General features: G+C 37.7%; 1 protein-coding gene across 1 annotated transcript; it reads left to right on the forward strand.

Moving 5' to 3' along the window:
* Positions 1 to 4,136: 4,136 nt before the first annotated feature.
* On the forward strand, positions 4,137 to 21,631 carry TMEM156 (transmembrane protein 156; the record flags this gene model as incomplete). Its single annotated transcript, XM_079534142.1, has 6 exons — positions 4,137 to 4,236; positions 8,208 to 8,489; positions 10,035 to 10,286; positions 12,085 to 12,192; positions 21,176 to 21,280; positions 21,585 to 21,631. The coding sequence occupies 6 exons, from the start codon at positions 4,137 to 4,139 to the stop codon at positions 21,629 to 21,631; spliced, it is 894 nt and encodes a 297-aa protein (XP_079390268.1).
* Between the last annotated feature and the right edge of the window lie 597 nt (positions 21,632 to 22,228).

Genomic DNA, 22,228 nt, shown 5'->3' on the forward strand with positions numbered 1-22,228 from the left:
TATTTATGATCTCCAGTTGCTTTATTGGTTATTTTGAATGAAAATTTAACAACAATTTTGTTCCCACAGAAAAAAAGCAAATAGTGGATAGTGAGGTTTGCAGTTAATTCATTCCTCCATTTAGCTGTAATAAAAGGTAAATCTAGCTGATAAAGAGGAGGCAAACCTACACCTTATATTTTGTAAAGGAAACACAGCAATTTCCTAAAAGCTGAAAAATCTCACATTATTGGGTGATGTTTTGCCTGTTTAGGTAATTTCCCTTATCACAACTGAACTACATCAATACTAACGTGGAATATCGGAACCACTGATACTGGGGATCTAGAGCCAAAGAATTGGCACAGCTTCATCCAGTGTGCGTCACCAGTTAGCAACAGTTTGCAATTAGCTTGAACCATAACAGTTTGAGGCAAGATTTTTTTCAATCTCTGTGGATTTTCTTCTTATTTTATATTCATATTCACTGCCTTTCTAACACAACGTTTTAAAATCTACATGCTGGCAGGGTCCAGCAGCAGACTTGACCTTCCAACAGACGTCCTCAAAAGACAGTCTGATGATGCTGAAGGGCGGCAGATGAAAGCACTGCCTCAGCTGAGGGTTACTGCCATCAGTTTGGGTCTGTCTTCCATTGTGCTGCTTAACATTGTTCAGCAAACAGAAAACAGGAAAAGCGTGAAGTTGGAAATGTGATCTCCGCTATCAGGAATGCATCTCTGAAGTTCAAGCTTTGTTGTTCCTTTTCCTTTTTTTTTTTTTTTTGCTTTGTTTTCTTTTTGTGTTTTAAAAAAGTCTTTATCTGCGTGCACCTCCCGGAGTTCTGCTGCAAAAACACCTTCACAAGAACGGAAAGGACGGTTCCGGGAAAGATCACTGAACACATCTCGTGATCCGTTTTCCAACGTGACGCATCCCCACAACACAAAGCGTTTGTCTCTGTAAAAGCTGCCGACCTGACCGCGAGTTCAAGCTTTTTATCCCTATCCACGCTCGTAACAAGACCCGAGCGGCAGCTCTTACTGAAAACAACACTTAGATGTCTTCGCTTCGGACAGCGGGAAGTTGGAGCACCAGAGGGCTGACAGCCGCTCCGCCCCTAACGGTGCCAGCCGGGGCACCCTGCCCGGGGCACAGCGCGCCGCGGCACCGCCGCCCGCCCGCGCACCGCCGCACTCCCTCCCCGCTCGGCCGCGGGAGCCGCCCCCGGAGCCCTCCTCCTCCGCGCTCTCTCCTCCCCCAGCCGGCAGCCCCAGCCCCCTCTCCTCGCCGTCGAGCTCCCGCCGCCCTCTCACCTCTCGCGGTCCGGGAAGGGCCAGGAGAGAGAAGAAAGGAGGGAGAAAAAAATAAAATTAAAAAAAAAAAATCACAAGGGAGGCCCCGGCACCCCCGCCCTCCCGCTGCCGCTCTGCTCTGGGGACGGCAGCGGGAACCGGGAGGCCGCTTCCCGCCGCTAACGGGTCCCCATGGGCCCCGCCGCCGGCCCCTCCCCGCGGGCGCGCTCCGGCGGCTGCGGCCCCGGGGCCGGCCGCGCACGCGAGGGGAGGGGCGGGGCGGACCCGCGGCAAGGGCGGGGCCTATCGCCACGCCTACTTCGCACAGCAGGCCCCGCCCCCCGGCCTGAGCGGGTGGCCCGCGCACCGCCCCAGCCAGCGGCCCCACTTCCGGGCTGCTCCCCTCGGCGCCGCGCGCCCCCTGTCGGCTGGGCGGCGAAGGGAGGCGCTGGTCCGCCTGTGCGGTTTTCCTTAATTAGCACGGGTGCAGACCTCGTTCTGCGCGCTGGGTACCCTTTCTGTATTTTGACATAGCGAAGCGAATTATTTGTGTCGTTCTGTCCGTCCTCCATTTAGTTGAAATAAATCAGCAGTGACACAAGGCACAACATTTAACCTCCTCTCATGGCACCGTGTAGTGCTGTGGCAGCCTGTACTCATTCTTTAACAGACACACTGACCTCTGCCGCACTCCTCATAGCACCTTACCGCTGACTTCTGCCACCCAAAGGGAAAATAATTTTCCAAATTAATAGACTGTGTGACAAGTCAGATGTGCCTCTGACTGATAAAGCTGATTTAGGGGTGTGCGAGATCATCGGTGAAGCATGGTGGGACGTGTTTGAAGCAGATGTATGTCGGGCTTTCATTGCCTAATTTGTAAGGACATGCAGCCTACGTGGCTGAGTGCTCCGTCTGCCTGTGGTCTTCATGACTGACTCTGAAAGATTTACTCCGTTTTCACTAAATTGCACTGAGAAGTAGTGTTTTCAAAGACACTAATTGCTTCAAGCTGTGGAAAAATTATTAACTAGGTGGACAGAAGTGTCCCCCAGCAGGAAAACTCCCGCTTTTCACTGCAGTCAGTGGTCAGTCCAGGCAGACACCCGTTTACACACACACAGCTGTCTCGGGGTAATCATGTGTAGGCTTAGGATGTCCTTGGGGTGCAGGGACAGGTCCTGTGCCATTCTCCTGAACTGGAGACTGAGCTCAAATGTGCCTGAAAAAAGTCTGAATGTCTTAGAAAGGCATAGACATGCATATTACTTGCCAAAGTCCTCCTGCAGTTTCTGAAAGACTTTTTCATTCCGACTGGGCGAAAGGGGTGGATAAACACCAGCAAAACCTAGGAAAGTATAAATAATGTGGGAGATATTTAAGTGCAGCACAGTCTCTGACGGTGTAGAGCTAACTTGCTAAAATGGCATATAAATGGTGCTGTGGTTATAGTTTATATTTTAAAGTCATACTGGTAACTTTCTGTATTGCTGCTGGATGTGGCTCTGAGTGATGATCCAGCTGTAGCTGTTCCTGTCCATTGCGGAGGAGTTGGACTGGATGGCTTTTAAAGGTCCCTTCCAACTCAGATATATTATGTATTATTATAATAATTGCTACTTAGGTTATAACCTGGTGTCCAAATAAAATTAGTTCATTTTGCTTTCTTTTAATTGATTTCATCACATAAAGTTGCTACATTTAAAATTTTGTGTTAACAAATTTGTATTCATTAAAGCTCCAGCAAAAGTCCTTCTATAGTGGGTTAAATTCCACCTGGCCTTACTCAACTTTTGAGGCAACTAGATAACATTTGGAGCATTTCAGGTTCATGGGACATTTCTTATTTTAACTTCAATGGCATTGCTTCTGTTTGGCAGTACTCACTATTTAATGGGTTGTAGGAAAAATTCTGTCAGAAAAGAACTGCATTAATTAATTCTCTCATACTCTAGATGCTCGATATTTGAGAAACATTGTTTTTACATATCCATTATCCAGGATAATTTTATACAGAATATTCCAGAAATATTCTTTGCAGTCTCATCTAGATTTCACTTTTCTAACTGGAAAGTTAACTGTAATATTATGACTACTAAGTATAGAAATAGTAATGGCTCTTTCCAGACTTCCCATGATGTAAAGGTTAATAACATGCTGAAGACATAGTACAAATTTGCAACACATCTGCTGTCCTTTGAGAATAGAGCAGCAATGATGCTACGAACATCTCATCCTCAGTTTGTTGGACTTAAAACGTTGCTTATTTACCATATCAGTAACTTGAAGTTGTAATGATTGAATCACCAATCTATTGAAGTCTTAAAGATACAGTAATACATGAAGTTAAATGTCATATGCACACATCCTGGCCCCAGTGCACATGTATATAAATGAAACAATAAATTCTACATATCTGACTCATCTGACTTATTTTTTAGTGAAGCTCTGACTTTTTTTTTTTTTTTTTTTCAATCTTCTTGGCCAAAGGAGAGCAAAATTTCTTCGCAAAGATGATTATATTATTGTTCAGAAGGTATATGAAAATGGCCATTAGGGGATGATGTTCCTAAAACAAAATTGCCCCAGATGAATGAAATGTTTTCTATGCGTTAGTTTTCTTGTATTTTCATCCGATACATTAATTTTATCTTCACTGTTTCACTTGAATCATTCTCAGACAAGCCAACATAAGGACAGAACTACTCTCTCTACAACTTAACGTGACAAGGAGTAAAAGAAAAAGTCATATTAGAAAAAGGAAATGCATAGATGTTGTTTTGCATAAAGCCCACACCACGCTGAAAGCTAAACCAGGAAGGAAGTTGCCACCACTGTGCTAGATGGGAGTGCTTCAGTGGCATGTGCTTGATTTTAAGAAAATCAGAACTCTTCAGGTTAGCACTAGGAGTACTCACCATGTTTATTTTATGTTTACCTGAGTTTTTCAAAGTCCATGAAGGTGAGTGATCAGCTTTTAAAGGACCCCTTGCTTGTTCTGAAGTCTAATTGCAATTGAAAAGTTGGCATGTGCTTTCCTGAAAGTGATAGTTACGATGCTATATTTGTATGAACTGTGTAAGTCGTGTATATAAATTGTTTTCTTTAAATTTTTAACAGACAGAATTCATTATATGTAGTAATTTGAAAAGAGTTTGCTGTTCGTTTATGTACATTGCAAAATTTCTGGTCACTATATGCATATAACTGTACTTTTCACTTGCTTCCTCATTAAGTTAGTAGTTGAAAGGTGTATGTTAAGAAGCAGCTACCCATGTCTTTAAAAAATAAGTTTTCTTAAAAATCTCTCAACACAAATGCCTATAAATCTTCATATGGTTAGCCTATGAAGGAGATACGCAGAAGATGCAGAGGTACCACGATAAAAAAGTAGAGCAGAATTGGTATTACAGCTCAGTGAAGCAAATCCGTTAACAGAAATCCCAAATACTGGTGATCCCGAAGGTCAATAATGTATTTCAGATGAATACAAAATGTGTGAGTGTAACTAATGCATCCAGCACTTTCTTAAAAATTCATAAATAAATTAATATTAAAATAGCTTTGTCACAGCTGTTCCTAAGTAAGGTTTTGTATAAGACAAATCTTATAATAAAAAGAATCCCCTTGACAGCTGGTGTGTTCCTAGACATCACTACATTATTTATGAAGCAATTTCTTTATGAAGTAATTTTCTGGAAACAAATTAATACCAAATATACCAAGATTTGTTTACTTACATTTACATTTTTATATTGATTCACCAAAACCAGCCACTGTGACGGTGGCTAAACTTAAATATATATAACTATATATAGTTTTTCATAGGTAATAAACCAACAAACTTTTTAAGCCATCGTAACTTTTAAAACATTATGAAAACAATCATTCAGTTTAAGATGTTGGAATAATGAATGTTTTACCTCCACACAGAAGTGATCAAAGGACTTAGTAGCACAGACAACGCAAATAAACAATGCCATGAATATCAGCAGAAGAAAACATTGACGTTACTGTCAAACATTCAAGAGTAATTGCATTTTTCCACTGTAATTGTCCTAGATTATTCTTCTTGGAGTTGCTTCACACTGCAATAACACGATTGTTGCAATGCTGAAATTTATGTATGGTCTTAATCACATTATGTATAAAATGAATATGAGCAGCGCGCTGCACAGAATTGTAGTTGGAAGATTAGAATCATAGTCATATTTTGGATGTTGTAAAAACTATAGAATAATATGAAAGACTGTGCAACGTCTGAATTATTTGAGAAAGTAAATACACTGAACAATTTAATATGAAAATTTCAAGAAATTTGGTTTCTGGTTCACTGAAAACCTTCTGGGAACTGCTTTTAATCCAAAGTGTGTAGCAAGCTTAAAATGTACAGAATTACTTTCCTATAGGTGTTTCAAATTGCTGGCTAGGAGGCTGTGGACATTACTTCCCCACAAAAATTTGTTACTGGAAACCTTCACTGCCATGTAAAAGGCAGCCACTGTGCCTTCTATGATCGGCTCCTAAATGAGTGGTTGAGACCTTGTTTCACAGGCTTGTCTAAGATCACATTAACACTGCAGGTTTTTACCCTAGGGAAAGTTCTAGCATTTATTTTGACTCCAGAGTGGGAATAAAATTGAAGATTATGCCTTAAAGAGACATTGTGGGAAAAATCTAACCCAAGCCATTAAAAACTTATCAAAAGAAAACAGTTCAGTATCACCAAAACTGAAACTTGTTTCCCTCAAATTCATAAAGCAACAGATCTATCTGGCTGAAAGTCTGTGAAGCTTTACATTACCTCAGTTTAGAACAAGATGTTGCTGTTTTTTTGGAGCCCGATGCTCTCAATTCTGGTCTCGTCCTCTGGGTCTGGTTATTTGATGGACTGTGTACATTATAAATCTATCATTGTGTACTCCCCATGTTGTACTGTAGGCCTCTGCCATCTCTGACATGTTGTGTGTTTGCTACCATTTCGGCAAAGAAGTGATAAAAATGCGATTTTGTATACTGCTGAATTGATTTGAAACTGAGTATCATAGATCAAAAGAAAAAAAAAATAGTTAAGCTAATCCAAAATGAAATATTTATTATTTTCTTAAGGCGAATAAGTTTTTTTTACAAATTCAGATTTTCCCTATGAATAATTTCATTTTAATAGAATTGGATTTTCAGTAGAAAACAGAACAGAAAACTAAATAGAGGCTTAGTAAAGGATTTAATAACCAGAGAAATTCTTAATATTAAGTATGCGGGTTACAGATTTTTCTCAGAGGATGGTAAGTACCCTCCCTAACAGTACAGCATTCAAACTTTTCCAATCATTTAGCATACTCTTTATGCTCTGTAAGTTGGCTAGCATTAGGCAGCTCTTGAGCCTGTTTGGTCATGCGGAGCATAAGATGCAAAATGGAATACATGGTGCTGTGCACAGACCCCCTGACCACAGTCAGCAGACTCCCAGGTCTATGTACAAACTCAGTGAAAGGGGCCTGGTGGAGAACTGCCATTTGCTGACCTTGAAAGCTGTGGCAGTAGTCTTTGACCAGTTCCCCACCTGCATGCATGCCTTGCCAGGAAGGTAAACATTTTCCATCCGATGTTGGCTCATCTGACTGGAAGATGACTGCCCAAACCACCTCTTCCAGCTGGAAGAACTGGGTCTCAAGAGCCTGCTCCACTCCAGGATGGTCAGATCAAAAGCATTTTGAGGAAAATATTTTGACTTCCCTAATGGAAACTTAAAATCTTAGATTTTTTTACCCACATATATAATATCTTACATTTCAATGTGTTATGTTTTATGAGTTTATAACATTCTTATGTAATGTTAGTAAAGTGAAGGTAACTGACTTTGGCACTGGATTTTGGATTTTATTTCTGTTCCTGCCTGAAATCCTTCACCGATCTGTTTCTGAGGCCAGTCAGCTCTGATGTGAGCACAGATGGCTATTGAAACTGTCAGATTGCAGATGAGTACTGGAGCAATCAAAGGCTGTTTTCCTGTCTATATGTAAGGATTTATGAACATATCACTCATAATGAGTGTTAGATGCAGAATTTCCACATCACAGACATGCAAAGATACTACCAGAATTGGAAGGTTAGCTAATATACTATGGGTTAGCACTACATCAACTCATGGGAGGGATTATTTGTGTTCATAAATACATATTTCATGTTGGATTCCCAGAAGATTTTTAATCTTCAATTTCTTTCATACTGAAAAAATAGTTCAAGGTTAACTCAAGTAGAAATACACAGTTCATATAGGAAAGCCTTGCTTTAATGTAAAAGACGTTTAAAATAACATGCATTAATAATTAAAACTATGTGGGTTTTTTTTTGTTATTTGTTGCATTAATGTGCTTCAGCTGCAGTAATTTGGTATTGAAATTCAACTAGCAAAAACACTGTGCATTAAGTTTAATGATTTAATAGAAAAAAAGCAGGAAGGGTGGCTGGAGGATTCAGCAGTATTTCTGTGGGTTTAAGTGTCATTGGAGAGAAAGTTTTCATTCTCCTAACTATTTTACAGTGTGATCACTCTGGTGGGTTGCAACTGCATGGTTGCAGGGCTATGTTTCCTGTTTCAAACACAAGTGGGTTTCATTTTCTCTTCAAGCACACTGAAATTTGGACAACTTTGAAACAGGAATGACACTAGAGATCACCACAAATGCAACTCAGTCAGTACTGAAAGATATCCCATGTAACTCAGTAATAAAATCCAAAATGTATGTTGGAAAAATATTCTCTGCTTTCTTCTCCTTGCTTGATGGTGCATGCACTATTCTGCCATAACCCTCAAGAAGTGCATTTCATTGTATGATGGTTAAAGGGTATTTTACATGAAACTTAAATGCACTTACTTACCCATGTACTCTAAGAGATGGTTTTGCTAATACAGTACTCTTTGTTTTTCAGCTAACACTGTAGTTGTATCGTGCATGGATACCTGTTCATTAAATAGCACCACCTTTCCACTTTGTACTTTTAATAATTCTTGCAAAAGATCACTGCAACAAAAAAGAGAAAATCAGATTGTGTTACTGAAGACCATTGTAAATCATTCAAATTTCCAAAATATTCCATGTATTTGCCTGTCCTCTAGTAGGGAACAACAGTCAAATACTAAGTACTCAGAGTCTGAATCCAGCAAAGATGTGAATGTTGATCATCAAGAATCAAGATCAATAGATAAAAAAAGTAAGTAGGAAAAGCAAAGTACTTTATTTGGAAGTAGTTAATTATAGCATAAGATGCATGGCTTGATTTGGTAGTTGAAGATGATAATATGGCGCTGGTTCTCCATTGTCTTTGCAAACTGTACAGATACTGCTGTTGTTTGGTTGTTGTTGGTTTTTTTTTTTTTGGTTGGTTGGTTGGTTTGATTTTTTTTTTTCCTTAATAGCATTCTTTGCATTGCTGCAAAACATAGGTTTTTTGTCGTATTTGTAGCAGCAGTAATTCTTGGCTGTGAGTGCTGATTTCTTTTCTTTGAGGATCTTGTATATGGGGGAGCATTCATTATCTTAAGGTCTGCAAGGAGTGCTGCTTGCACTCTATTGCTGTTCCAACTATTGCTGTTGCAAATTTGACCCCTACCACCTGGGTTTTACGAACGCATTTTGATCTCTTTTTTTTCTTGCTGGATTTTATAAAATATTTATTTGTAGAGTTCTATAGTTTCTGATGAGTTTTCTCGATAGGTTTAATTTTAAGAGTCACTGTGGATCTCTGCTTGCTGATGGCTGATATTATATGATGAAAATTTGCAATCAAGTATCTGAAGAAATAAATCGAAGATGGTAATTACTTAGATGGCAGCTATGCAGAAATTAAAAGAACTAAATGACCAGTTTTGTGCATATAATCTATAATGTCCATAAAGAGTTAGTTGCATTTCTTGTTTAATAGAAGGCAGCACTGAATAAGGACAGGCCCAGCAGTATGAAACACTTAGCAACATCCACCGTTTTTCAGAGTAGTAGCAGTATGTTCCTTCTGTGCCTTATGCACTTGCAGTGTATCTGAAAACATTTGGAGGAGGAGAAGCTTCTGAATTCTGCTCTCCTAACATTGCCAGCAACAGGGGCAAGAGGCCAAGACCTGAATGTGAGAAATGCAGTTTTCCTTAAACTGCATCGTTTCCTTACTGAAAAATAGAGCTGTCCTTCCAAGCGTGGACAATACCAAAACAAACAAATATGTGGACAAACTCTGTTCTTATACACATACAACTCTAACACTTCTGACAATGTCTCATTTACCTGTATTTGTTGTTAATGTTCTACAAGCCTCACAGCTTGTGGTTTGAAATGAAACAAAGGCTTTCTGCAACTAATAGCACAGGAGCTGGATGTGCACTGCAGATGTCTATCATTGTACAGCTTTTATTGTTTCTTTTCTTTCATAGCTCAGTTTTTTGCTTTGTTAGCTTTGACAACATGTGACAGAGCAATAACAACAACAAAAGATTTGAAGCTAGTTATAAAATTTTTTTAAAAAGGCAATAATTTGCTGAGGAAATGCATTTTTTAAGGACAATCAGTACTCCTCATAACTGTTCAGGATCCTTACATCCTTTTGTCCATTTTATTATAGTCAGTAATGTAAAAATGCACTATTTATTTTCTTAAATAAGACAGAGAAAATATTTTATTGCTCTGAGAGTTGGCTCTCACTGTATACTGTTATTTAACAGGTTTTTTTGTTTTTGTTTTTGTTTTTATAACCTTGTATTTCCTATAGCAAAAGACTCATCTGAAGTGAACACAGAAGATGCTATTTCTTTTTATAAATATTTTAATTTCACCATGCTTCATGCAAATGAAGAAGTAGAGCATAGTACCTACTACATTCTGGAAATCTACATCAACAACTCCATAATCAGAGGAAGAAGTGCAGCTGAAGAATACCTAAATCACTCTTGTCTAATGGCTATGATCAATGACCAAAATGGCTGTATGAATATTTCACTTCAACTGAAGTCTTATGTGGAATGTAAGTTACAAAGGAGATTTGAAAACAATTTGCATCTTGCAAAAAATTTGCAGTAGGTAGTTATCTGCTTTCAGCAACTATTTGAAACTATTTCACAACAAAACAATGCATTTTTGATCATCCCTTAGTAAAAGACCATTGTAAGTAGTCAACTGACATGTTTTGCTATGTTTTGTTGTTTTTTGTTTTTTTTTTTTCCCTAGAAACAAGACAGAAAAATAAGCATCTGTAAATGTTATTTTTTTTTCTCCACTTAATGATGACAGACTTACAAAATGCATGTTTGAAAAAAGCTGGAATTACTTCTTTTCTTTTTCCCTCCCCCTTTATGGCATAATTCTGCTGTCTAGAAGGTAAATTAAACAATTCAGTTAACTTTGAAGGCAGAACAACCACTAGACAAGTTTGACTTTTCATAATGTTGTGCAGCAACATCCTACTTTCAGCATTACTTAAAAGAGAAATATTCCACTGAGCTAGGCTTACTTTTCCCAGAGGACAGCCTGACAGCTATTTAAGTTTCTCTTTGTGCTGCAGGAGGTTGCCTGACCACAGTCAGACCTTCCAGCCCACGTATGCTACACTTTCCATTGGGGAATTGCTGAATTATTACATTCATTTAGTTTTTTAAGGCAAATGCATTTTATGCTATGTCTTTGCTGGAAAAGTTAAGCGTTTTTGAGTTGGATAAACCAGTGTAAAATATTTCCAGGTTAAATCCTAGTAAAGAGAGGGCACTTTTTTTTTTTTTTTTTTTTTTTTTAAATAGGACTGTATATGAGCATAGTTTTCAACTTGCCCACTAATTTTAAAGCTGTGATCTCATCACCATTTCCTAATAGTAATTTCAAGTTACTGATAAAAATTAACAACTATTTTGCTTACTTCAAAACAAAGCTGGAGAGGTTCACAGAGCTTTGACTGGGCACTACTGGCATGCAAGCCAATACAAGTTACTACAAGATGGAGTACAGTATTGTTCCTGAAAGGAGAAGGCCTAAATGACTTCTATAAAAAGTACTTTTTAGTTATGAATTAGGAGGGATGAACTGTGCTTACTTGAAAGCCTTATTGGTAGTTACCGCTTGACTTCTCAGAGAAGAAGGCATTCAAAGTTAATATAGGTCTAATTATGGTATTCTACATCAAGAGAGGGAAAACAGTGTTTTGGCTGTGGCCAGTAATTTGATTTTATGAGTCGGAGTCAAATTGTTGTTTGTTTGTTTAATATTTTATTAGACAATGTCAAGGTATGCATTAGCATGCAGCTGCCAAAGAGGTTTCAAAGGTCTTCTGGGGAGGCAAGTTCTCCATGCCCTTCCTCTGTGGTATACAGTTCAGGCTTGCACTAGGTACTGAACTGATTCCACAGAAATGTGGGTTAATTTCTCAGTAGCCATAGTCTGAAAGAGAAGCTTTCCTCCTTTTCACACCAAGACTCACCAATTCTTCCCCAAACTAGCTTTTAATAGCTTGTTGAATGTATTCCCCATGGGCTTTCTATGGGAGGTATTTTCTTACTTTTTCATAAGAAAAATTCTATGTGTAGTATTTTTCCTTCTTTGATATGTGAAGATGGACCTGGAAATTGGGAGTGTCAGTACAGGTGAACATTGAACAGTGAATAATTTTCTTCTGTATCCCATTAAAAAGCAAACAAAGAGAGGATATGTATTTTCCTTGTTTTACATTAAATATAAACATTGATCTTTGAAGCATTTTCTTACTGGCTGAGCTGCATGTAAAATTGCAGCTTAATTTCCAGCTTAATTTGATCTCTTCTACATTTAATGGACAGATCCAATGTGTATGACGAAGATCATTTGGCTCAGTATGATTCCAGTTGTTATTGTCTTGACTGTTTCAGTTGTCATCTACAAAATAGTCCAAGAAAATGGCCAAAACTGTAAGTAACAAGTTCATCTGCACTAAACATCTACATTATGAAAAATTGACAATAACAAAGCTATTGATTATTATGTATTTCAGACAACAGTGTTTTAATCAAAGTGTTGTAGAAACTTCTGGAATACTCAGATGACTGATCCCTTTCATCTTTGAATTGTGGATGCAAATCCAAGATTTTTGCTACTAAATGAAGTCTGTTTGTTTTAGCTGGTTTTTTTTGTTGTGGTTTTTTTTTTTTTTCTGACACATAATTGGTAGCCTATGGTCTTTTGTCTAAAGAACTTCTGGTTTCAGGCTTACTTCAGTAGATGAAATGAATACATCTGATCTTTGATCTAAGTCTTAAGAGATGCCAATGACCATTTTAAACAGATTTAAATTCCCCTTTGTACTCAAAGCAATTCAGAAACTAACTTTGCTATGGAATAACTTATTTTGAAACAGAAACAATTATTTCTACACATTGCCTTCATTGAACAAAACAGGGTCTTCCTATGCAATTCACTTCAGACAGAGTCTGAAATTAGGATTCACAGTATTTCTTCTAGCAACACGCCACGGATAAGCAAGAATAAAAGTGTAGGAGTACTCTAAGCATGAGACTTTTGGACAACCAAGATAAAGTACTCTGCACAAAATCTATGCAGAAAATTGACCTCATCAGCTGCTGGTCTTTATTTTTTATTAGAAGTCAGAGCTATATGGTACAGGGAGCACACACTTACATCACTGTGAAAAGTTACTTAACCTCTTACCTAATAGAATAGCTTTCAGATGCTTTTCACAGCGGTTTCCTGAGACTTTCTACTTGTGTCAGGCCGAGTGGGTAGGAAGCTTCTTGAGAGCCAGCACTTAGTTCCTATTAACAGACATTCTCATTGTAGTTGGGAGCTACAGAATGGGGAGACCTTGGTCACAATGGTAATAAAAAAAAATAATGGGAATGCATGTAGCTTATCATCATCTCAACTATATTCACAGGCAGATTTGTAATGAAAGAGCAATAGGAGTTTAGCTTTAATGACAGCTGAACAGGAGGCAGAAGATTGCCTACACACAAGATGTTTCCATGATCAGAATGTTTGTGATTTTTTTTGTATCTACATAATGTAAATATTTTATGCATATATTTTTAATTAATAAGTGAAAAAATTGCTTAAAATGACAGCCCCTCAAAATGACAAAACAATCACCTCATCATATGAACTTGGTTAAAATACATGACCTTTTATTTATTGCAGGAACCAAAATCTGAATGCTATTTAACATATGTACAAATTCTATGAACTGTAAAATAGATCTTTATAAGCGGGCTATTAAATGCTCTGGTTTGAAGGACTTTTGTGGTAGCTTTTAAAATGCAAATAAATGCCATGAGTGTGATTGTCTACGCTCTGAGTCATAACATCTCATTTTAATACAGAGCTGCTAGTAGTGATAATTAACGATTTACTACCTTTACTCTTAAAGATTGGTTTTCTATTAAATGCAAGTTTTTCAGAATTGTTTTAGGCACAAGCAGGAAAGAAGAGATGCCCTTTGTGAGCTCCTGGTTTCTGATTGGTTTCTAGAGAGCATTTCCTGTTGGTAGAGGAATAGTGTTGTTATTAGTTAAATTTACAATTTGTAACATCACATACAACATCAGTATCTTACTGGCAAAAAGACAAGAACATACAAATTATATTTGAAAGTTTTATTCCTTATATGTATACATTACGCCATCTTTAATCAAAAGTCTACATACTGCTTTTTTCAGTGGTGCCTGAAGAATCTGTCAGAGTATTACTATGTGCCTAAAACAGCTGCTATGAATTTTTACCATCATAGTTCAGTCAGTACTTTTTTCTTAATTTCTGAGTACTACTGAAATCTGGTAAAAAATGTGGAATTATTCATTTCCTCTTGAGACATTCCAAGATATTCTGTTTGGCAGACTCTGAGACTCTTCGAAACATTAATGAAGTTATTTCCAAAAGTGCATAAAATAAAATAGCCAAATACATTTGAAAGAGCTTGCAACTGATCCATGACAAAAGAGCTAAATTAGAAATTAGTTCTTCACTATTACTCTTCCAGACTTGCCTTAAGCCAATTCCAGAGCTTCCTTTAACATTAACCATTAGAATGCAGACTTAGGACTTCAGCATATTATATCTCACTTGTGTGTTCACAAAATACCATGACCTAAATAGTGCTAATTTTATGAACTTCTTAAAGATGATTTTTCTTTTTTAGCATTCCCGAAATAAAAACACTGGGGCACATCTGTTGTTGGATGCTGAGAACCTGGGCTTTTGTCTTTACAGATCAGTGCTATTAAGATCATCTCTATCTTTCTCTCAGTGATACAGAGCTCATTCCTATACTGTGCTCCCAAAGATGAACACCACAAACTAGCGAATAAGCTGTAGGCTTCCTAGGATTCTAGTACACTCAACTCTAGCTATTCCACTGTCAGCGGTGAGATTCTTAACCTCCATAGGAATGTGCAGAGTGACCTTTTTGATAACCTTCCAAAATGTTCTCAAGATACATGCTCCAGAGGAGGGAAAGAATAATTTGAAAAGGGCAAGCATGAAGACATAAAATTTAATTTGGAAAAATAAAAAAACGTCAGGCTAAGTTTTTTTCTCAAGACCTTACCACAAAACTTTCCTGTTCTTTTTCATGGGAGATGTTAAACAGTTTAAATATAAGAGGTTTACCCACTTCCCCTCTAATGACTGATATATATAATTTTATAGCTAAGGATATCTCATTTTGTTTAAAACAGATTGTAAGCACAGAGGAGCAGCAATATTTTCTACTGATCAAGGGAAAAGTGGTTCCAGACTTGATATAAGAACAATTTCTGCTACTAAAGTTCATCTATTTCCTGGTAGGTAATATAAAATGAAATAAAAAGCTAACACATCTTGAAGCGTGGAGAGTTCAAGAAATGCTTTTGAGTCTTTCCTGTCAAGGGATGCCTCTGTTTTGTTTCAGAGTTACCCTGATCCTACAAAAAATTAATCTGGCTTATGTTATGGAAACATTTATAACAGAAATAAATAATTCTCACAGTGAGTCTGTACAGTGACATATATTATGTCAGAATGCTTCTGTCAGTCTTCCAAATGTTTTGCATTAAGGACTGTTCTCCTTTGTTGTTGCTGTTGTTTTTAATACTTCAATTTAGTTTTTAGTCATGTTGTGTGCCATATTTAAAGTCTTGCAGCCAAGTACTTTGTTAGTGTACAGAAATTGTACACAAATGTAGGCAATCGTATGCATAAACATAAAGAATAATAGCTTTGAACGAATTCAAGACAAGAACTGCTACAGAGCCAGCAAATGAAATAAATGGTTTTAAATTTGTCTAGGCTTGGGTACCTCGCTGTTTGTCTTGTCAATTCTTGAAGAATTAGAGAAGAAGCAATTTCCCTCTACAACTCAGTAACTCATGGCATTTCAATTTTACCTAGAAAAGAGTGAATAGCTCCCTGTCTGTCTGAACTCTCCTGGGAGTACAATTTATACTCCTTAGTTTTAGAGCACAAGCTACCTCTAAGATATATTTATGAGCTCATTATTTTCATCCCCCAGGAAAGGGATTATCTCCCTGACATCTTTTGTCTTTAGTAGCTTCACCATACCTGTTTTATTAGCACAATGTTATCTTTAGTGCTGAATATCCAAAGGCATTTTTGATTATGAAATTTTATGGAAAATTTCAAATGTAGTTTTATTGTGCTGAAGAGAACAGGAATCCCATATTGGTTTGTTGTTCTTACTTCCACATTCCTCCTGCCTCAATCTATACATTTAACTCAGAATAATGCTTAGTTGTATAGACTGCAACAATTGGCTTTACACTAATCAGATACTCATTGATTTCACACACTATGATTCTACTGAATCCAGACAATTTTCCAATTTATACAACTTAAAGTAGAATCAGAACCATATGGAAAGTCTTTACTTCATTTTACCTCCAGGATTTGCAACTGTGATAGTCGGTTATAAATTGTGATAGGTTACTTATTTGACAGCCCTCGATAGTACTTAATTTATCATTAGTATGTAGCTTCAAGTCTAGAAGCATAACACTGAGATGCACTGAAGACAATACAAACATCCTGGAAACACCATAATGAAAATGAACAACTCTGTATTACAAGGGGGTGGGAAGGTATCTCATGGATGAAAAGATGTTAGATACTTCTCAAAGCATTCAGAGTTCAGAAAAGGATAAAGAAAGACAAAGAAGGAAACTTATACTTTGAGAATGATTTCTTAAGGAGGCAAAGTAAATTAGTGGCTTAGTATTAATGTGTTACTACAAATAAATAATTCACAGCTCATATCTAAAACTGTTATTGCCACTGTGCACAGGAATCATTACCATCCAGCCCAGTGGCAAGGAGGGAAGATCTACAGTATATTCTCTATGGTGGGACTGAAATGATAACTTTCTGACTTAAGAAAATCATGGTATTTTAAAGGAACTGGCACATACAGTGATGTTAGGGAAGCTTTAGTGTGTTCTTCTGGTCATGAATGTAGATTGTACCATGACTGTTCTGTTAAGCTAAAAAAAGTATAGAGTGGTACATGTTATCTAGACTTTGGATCTGTCATTATGTTTTCATAAAACATTTCCTTGCATGGTTTAAACTGATAATGCAGTTTCCCTTTATTCAGCTGCAGCAGCAAAGGATGCTTTTTGTTCAGTGCAAGAAGTTCTTTAAATGGCTGACCTATATTTCCAGACATGAAACATTTTCATACTGGATAGGATTTGACAGTAGTAGTTCAAAGTATAGATAAAAAAAAAAAAATCAATTTCTTGTTTTGTGTTCATGACAGAGAATCTTAGGGAGATTCCCACATCAGAGGCTTTTATTTCAAGACTTCCTTTTTTTTTTTCCAAATTGGAGAGGCAGTAGAAGGGGTTTTGGAACAGCTTACTAAATTAATAACAGCAATTACGAGATCTAGGTAGTATTCCCCAAGGTGTTCTAAAAGACCTCAGAAACTGCTAAATTGTCACGTGTGGTTCAATGCTTAAATCACCTCGATTCCAACAAAATGGAAGGTAGCTGTACTTGTGCTGCTCGTATACCTTTTCCTTAACCCACTTTTGCCAAACCACTTAAATACCTTTTCCACTATTAGCAACTTATTAAATATTGCTGTTCTCGTATAGCTGTATCCTAAAAGGAATTTAAGCCTGGGGGCATGGCACATAATTACCTGTGTATGAACTATATACTACACTGTTTAAAAAAAAAAAAAAAAGGAAAAGAAACAGAGAAAGAAAAAAAGAAAATAGTTGCATAAGAAATACAGACTGCATAAATAAGAGGTTTAATACCTAGGAGTGAATCTGCCTAGCAGATTTGTATTGGAAGTTTCATTAATGTAAGTATGTGGGTTATAAGCTACAGTGTGAGTACATAGAAGTTCACCTCTATAAATTCCAGATCTCATTTTTCCAGCATTAAAAAAAAAAATCACATTCAATTTTGTCCTATTTTGAATGCAGCATAAGGTCTGATGGAAAAAATCCTCTTCCCACTTCTGTTCTAGAAGAGTAGTGTACAGAAAGGGAACCATATTGCTAATATCATCATATTAGCACTCTACAGTCTTTGTGAGCTATCTTAGTTCAGACATAATGCCTGCCACATTGCTGAAATTGTCTTCTCTCATTTTCAGCAACACACCATTGGCTCACAAAGTCATACTTTGGCTCATTACATTCTGGTATACAAATACAGGATTCCCTGACTCACTCTCTGAGTCTGCTACAGTAATGCAAAGCTAATTCCAATGTATGTTTTCTTCTGATTATATTATGAAACTCCTGGCTTTTAGCCATGCCAAGTTAATTCATGTGCATAGTTCATTCGCCAGAACAGATTTTGAACTTATCTCAGTCACAGTACTGAGTATTCCAAAGACTGTACTTATTGAAGTAGTAGCATTTTTAATTGATATTTCATTAGCCTGTGAGTTACAACATGCATTTGTATGTTCACATCTGTGCTACTTATCTGAAATCTTAGAATTATAAGTTTTCTCTAGTGAAAATGAATGTAGCCCAGAGTCAGTAAATGCACACAGCACTTGGCTACTCCATGGTTTGCTGAGTTTCTGTTAGCAAAGACCAGCATCCATGTTTTGGCCTCAATTCCCAGCAGCAATGGAAATACCTCCTGAAGGCTAGCAGCCATTCATAACACAACAGCAAGAGCAGAAGCCACCCCAGCCATACCTGGTAGTCAGGCTGGGGCACATGGCCAGCAGTTCACATGGCTTTTGTTGCTGAGGAGGTGTTTTGTGTTTCTCCTAGGGGAACAGTGGTCAACTTGAACAAAGGCCACCAGCAAGGTGATACAGAGCTCAGTTGCTGCAGTCTTAGCATAAAATGTAACACTTAAAACTATCCAGTGAAGCAAGAGACCAGTACATCAACATTTATATCTACATTTCAAATGGAAAAGTAATTTTTAAAAAGCCCAAAGTATGCCAATCAAAAGTAAAAAAAATAAAAATGAAAGATAATGCATCAGCAAGTCTGAGTGCGTGGCTCTTTGTTCAGGCTAAGAGAAATGGAAAAGCAGAAAAACAGAATAAATGCTGCAAGCAAAGAGAAATAGTTGCAGATTTCAGGTACAGAAATTTTGGAGTCTCCAGGAACATAAGAAGTGGGGTGGCTTGTTTAAAACACATGCTATAGAATGCTAAAAAAGCCACTAAGCAATTGAATGGCAGTTTTATAACTCATCCTTAAAGAAGAATGATGCAGGATCACAGTGACAACCAGGATTTGGAGAATAAAAAAACCTCAGTGTTTCAGGACTGCTGTTGTCTTCTGGACTGCTTACATTTTGTGCCATCCATACCATCTGATATAAGCATGTTTTGCAACTATAATTTGCATGAAAGAAACAATTAGGTAAATTTCCCAGCAGTCACTTGAATTCCTACATTGCTTTCCATGCTATCATATTAAAATAATAGTTCCCAGCCTACAAGATTAAAGGAAATGTGCCATATTCTGCCATCTTTCCGAGGCACTGCTGCAACGTCAGGCTAGTTGACAGGTTGGAAGTAGAAGCAATGCCTGGCTCAGTCGTGCCAGGGCTGCAATCCCACTGAATTCAGATTCAGTCCTTGTATTCTGCAATACATTTTCTTTTCAGCATGAGGACAGGCAGGATACAACTTCTACAATATTAAGTAATTGCAAAGCCAAGACAGGAGAGATTTGTTTAATCTTGGCCAATCGAGGCATCACATATTTGATTCTGATCCTTCCCAGTTAGTTCCTGACATAGCTGTTGTCCTTGCCATTGTAACTTAGATGAATAATGCTGGAAGAAGCAAAGCTTACCATGATGTTTAATACTAAACACAGACTTGCTAATTTCAAAGATGCAACATCTCCAGAGGAAGAAAAAACGTGAAAGTTAATTACCATTTTGGGTCTTTTGCTGTTTCAGAAAGGAGAATAAAATCAAGAAGGGACAGGTAATCTTAACAAGCTTTTATAGCTCCTGTATGCTTTCAGTAGGGTGCTTTTAAATGATTTGTCTTTTATTTCTCTGTTTTATTTGCATGCATGCAGAACAGTGCTGCACTTAGGCTCTGAAAGAAATATAAGCCCACATTCTCTTCCGAGGTTCAGCATGAGGGTGAAATAAGATCAGTTTTTAAAAATTTGCCCTAGGTTTATTTATTTTAGCTTTATTTTTCATATACAGTTTCATAATTACGAAGATCCAAACTTCAGTTTTTAATTGGTCAGTAGACACAGTAAGTGAAGAAGAGATGAAGCTAAACTTATATCACACTACATTCTCTTGTTATAAACACAACAGAAACCCACTTGTAAGTTTACTGAAGTCATGAATTGTCAGAGACAGGGTGAACCTGAAGTTAAAATATTTTGGGCTCTACTTCTTCTGTAGCTCTTTGAAAAATGCATTACTGCATCAATAACTCTGACTTCATTAGCCCGGCAACACTATTTCACTCTTTCTTTACCTGTACTCCAGTAAGATACTGTATCAGCATCCTTGTTGGCAGTGTGCTAAAGGCATCACTGCATCACTCCCTGTTTCTGAGGTGCATGATGCCATCTCTTTTAACCACCATATGACACCTAGATACTCTCCTTGGGCATATGACAAGTTATCTGAAACCACACCAAATGTTCCTGAGTGATAATCTGGGCTGTCCTCATATTAAAATGAATTGGAAAGTTCACATTCTAAATTTGTTTCTTCTCAACCAGCCAATGACAGGCTTTTGTATTTGGGGAGCACTACAGTTGGTATTACAGCTAGAAAGATTATCATGGTGAAAATGGGACAAGAAACAAACAGAGAAGGAACGCTCACCTGTATCCAAAGATCTAGGTTACCAGGAAAGACTCCACAGAGAGGAGATCTCCAGAAAGAAACCCATCCCTAGTGGCAGTCAGCCCTTAAATGGGGTCTAGGAGAGATGAAGCCAGGCACCACCTGTGACTTCTGCTCACACAGCTGAATCACTTTCACCTGTGCTTCCAGGGCTGACCCAGTCCTTTCCTCAGGTGGTCAATCAGTGGTTCAGGCCGTGACTCAACAGTTCCCATACAGGGAGACTTTTAGTTAAACCCAAATTTGCATGTATTTTCACTACTAGTAAACTTTTCACAAGCAATTTAGTTGCCTACCTCCCAGCTGCTTTCCATAAAGACTTCAGATCAGCCTGCTGTAGTCTAAATAGCATGCAGAAGTGAAATACCAGAACGTATTTAATACTTGCAGGACTTCCAGACATACATTTGCATCTCTGGACACCGAAATCCTATTGAAAAATTGGTTATGCACCTCTGTCTTGTAATCAGATAGTTTTCAATGATTTTCAGACTTGCGTATTCAAACACTCTGCTGATGTATTTGCTGTTTAATAATGTGAGTTAAAAATATTTTAACTTTTAACAGTGAAGGCCAACGAGCAACCGATTCCACTTACTGCACAGGCCATAAAGATACTGCCCATAATTCCTGAACAAGAACACTGTCATCTGAGTACATCAAGTATTGAAGGTACGTAAGTACCTTACAATGCTCAAATTTTTTTGTTTGCCTTGTATTTTCAGAATTAGTAATAAGCAAACACAGACTCACAGAATCATAGAGGCTGGAAGGGACCTCCGGAAATTATGTAGTTCAACCCCCTGCTAAAGCAGGCTCCCTGCAGTAGGTTGCACAGGAAAACATTCAGGTGGACTTTGAATATCTCTAGAGAACAAGACTCCACAACCTCTCTGGACAGCCTCATCCAGTGCTCTGTCATCCTCACAGTAAATAAGTTATTTCTGATGTTTGTATGGAACTTTCTGTGTTACAGATTGTGCCCGTTACCCCTTGTTCTGTCACTGGGCACCACTGAAATGATCCTGGCCTCATTAACTTTGAATCCTGCCCTTTAGATATTTATAAGCATTGATAAGAACCCTTCTCAGTCTCCTTTTCTCCAGGCTGAACAGTCCCAGGTCTTTCAGACTTTCCTCGTAAGGGAGATGCTCCAAGGCTCCTCATTATTTTTGTGGACCTCCACTGGACTCTCTCCAGATCCCTATCCTTAAATCCTTAAACAGTACTCCATATGTGGCGCTATCTGCTCAAAAAAAGTTCTTACTTCATCTAGCCAAATATATGAGATGACTAACAGGAAAATGTGTTTTGTGGGAGCTAGATGGCAAGAAAACAAAATCAAGTTTCCTTCTGGTACCAAGAGTTATCTATAAACTAATCTGTTAGCCTTTTAAGTGCTGTGTGCCTCTGAAAGCAGCAGTGCTAATTCTGACACTATTTTTCTGGTATAGAACACTGAATCCTAGACATCAGCAATTTGCTGATATTTGTTTCTGACAAGGGCAGAGGAGAGGAGCAGTTTTCAAATAATTTCTGGAAATAAGCATGTGTTTGAAATGATAAAATTCACAAAACAAAATAAATTACTTGTTCTGTCATTACAGCAGTTGGAATAAG

The sequence above is a fragment of the Tetrao urogallus genome (genome assembly GCF_951394365.1).
Source record: "Tetrao urogallus genome assembly, chromosome: 4".
NCBI classification, from domain to species: domain Eukaryota; kingdom Metazoa; phylum Chordata; class Aves; order Galliformes; family Phasianidae; genus Tetrao; species Tetrao urogallus.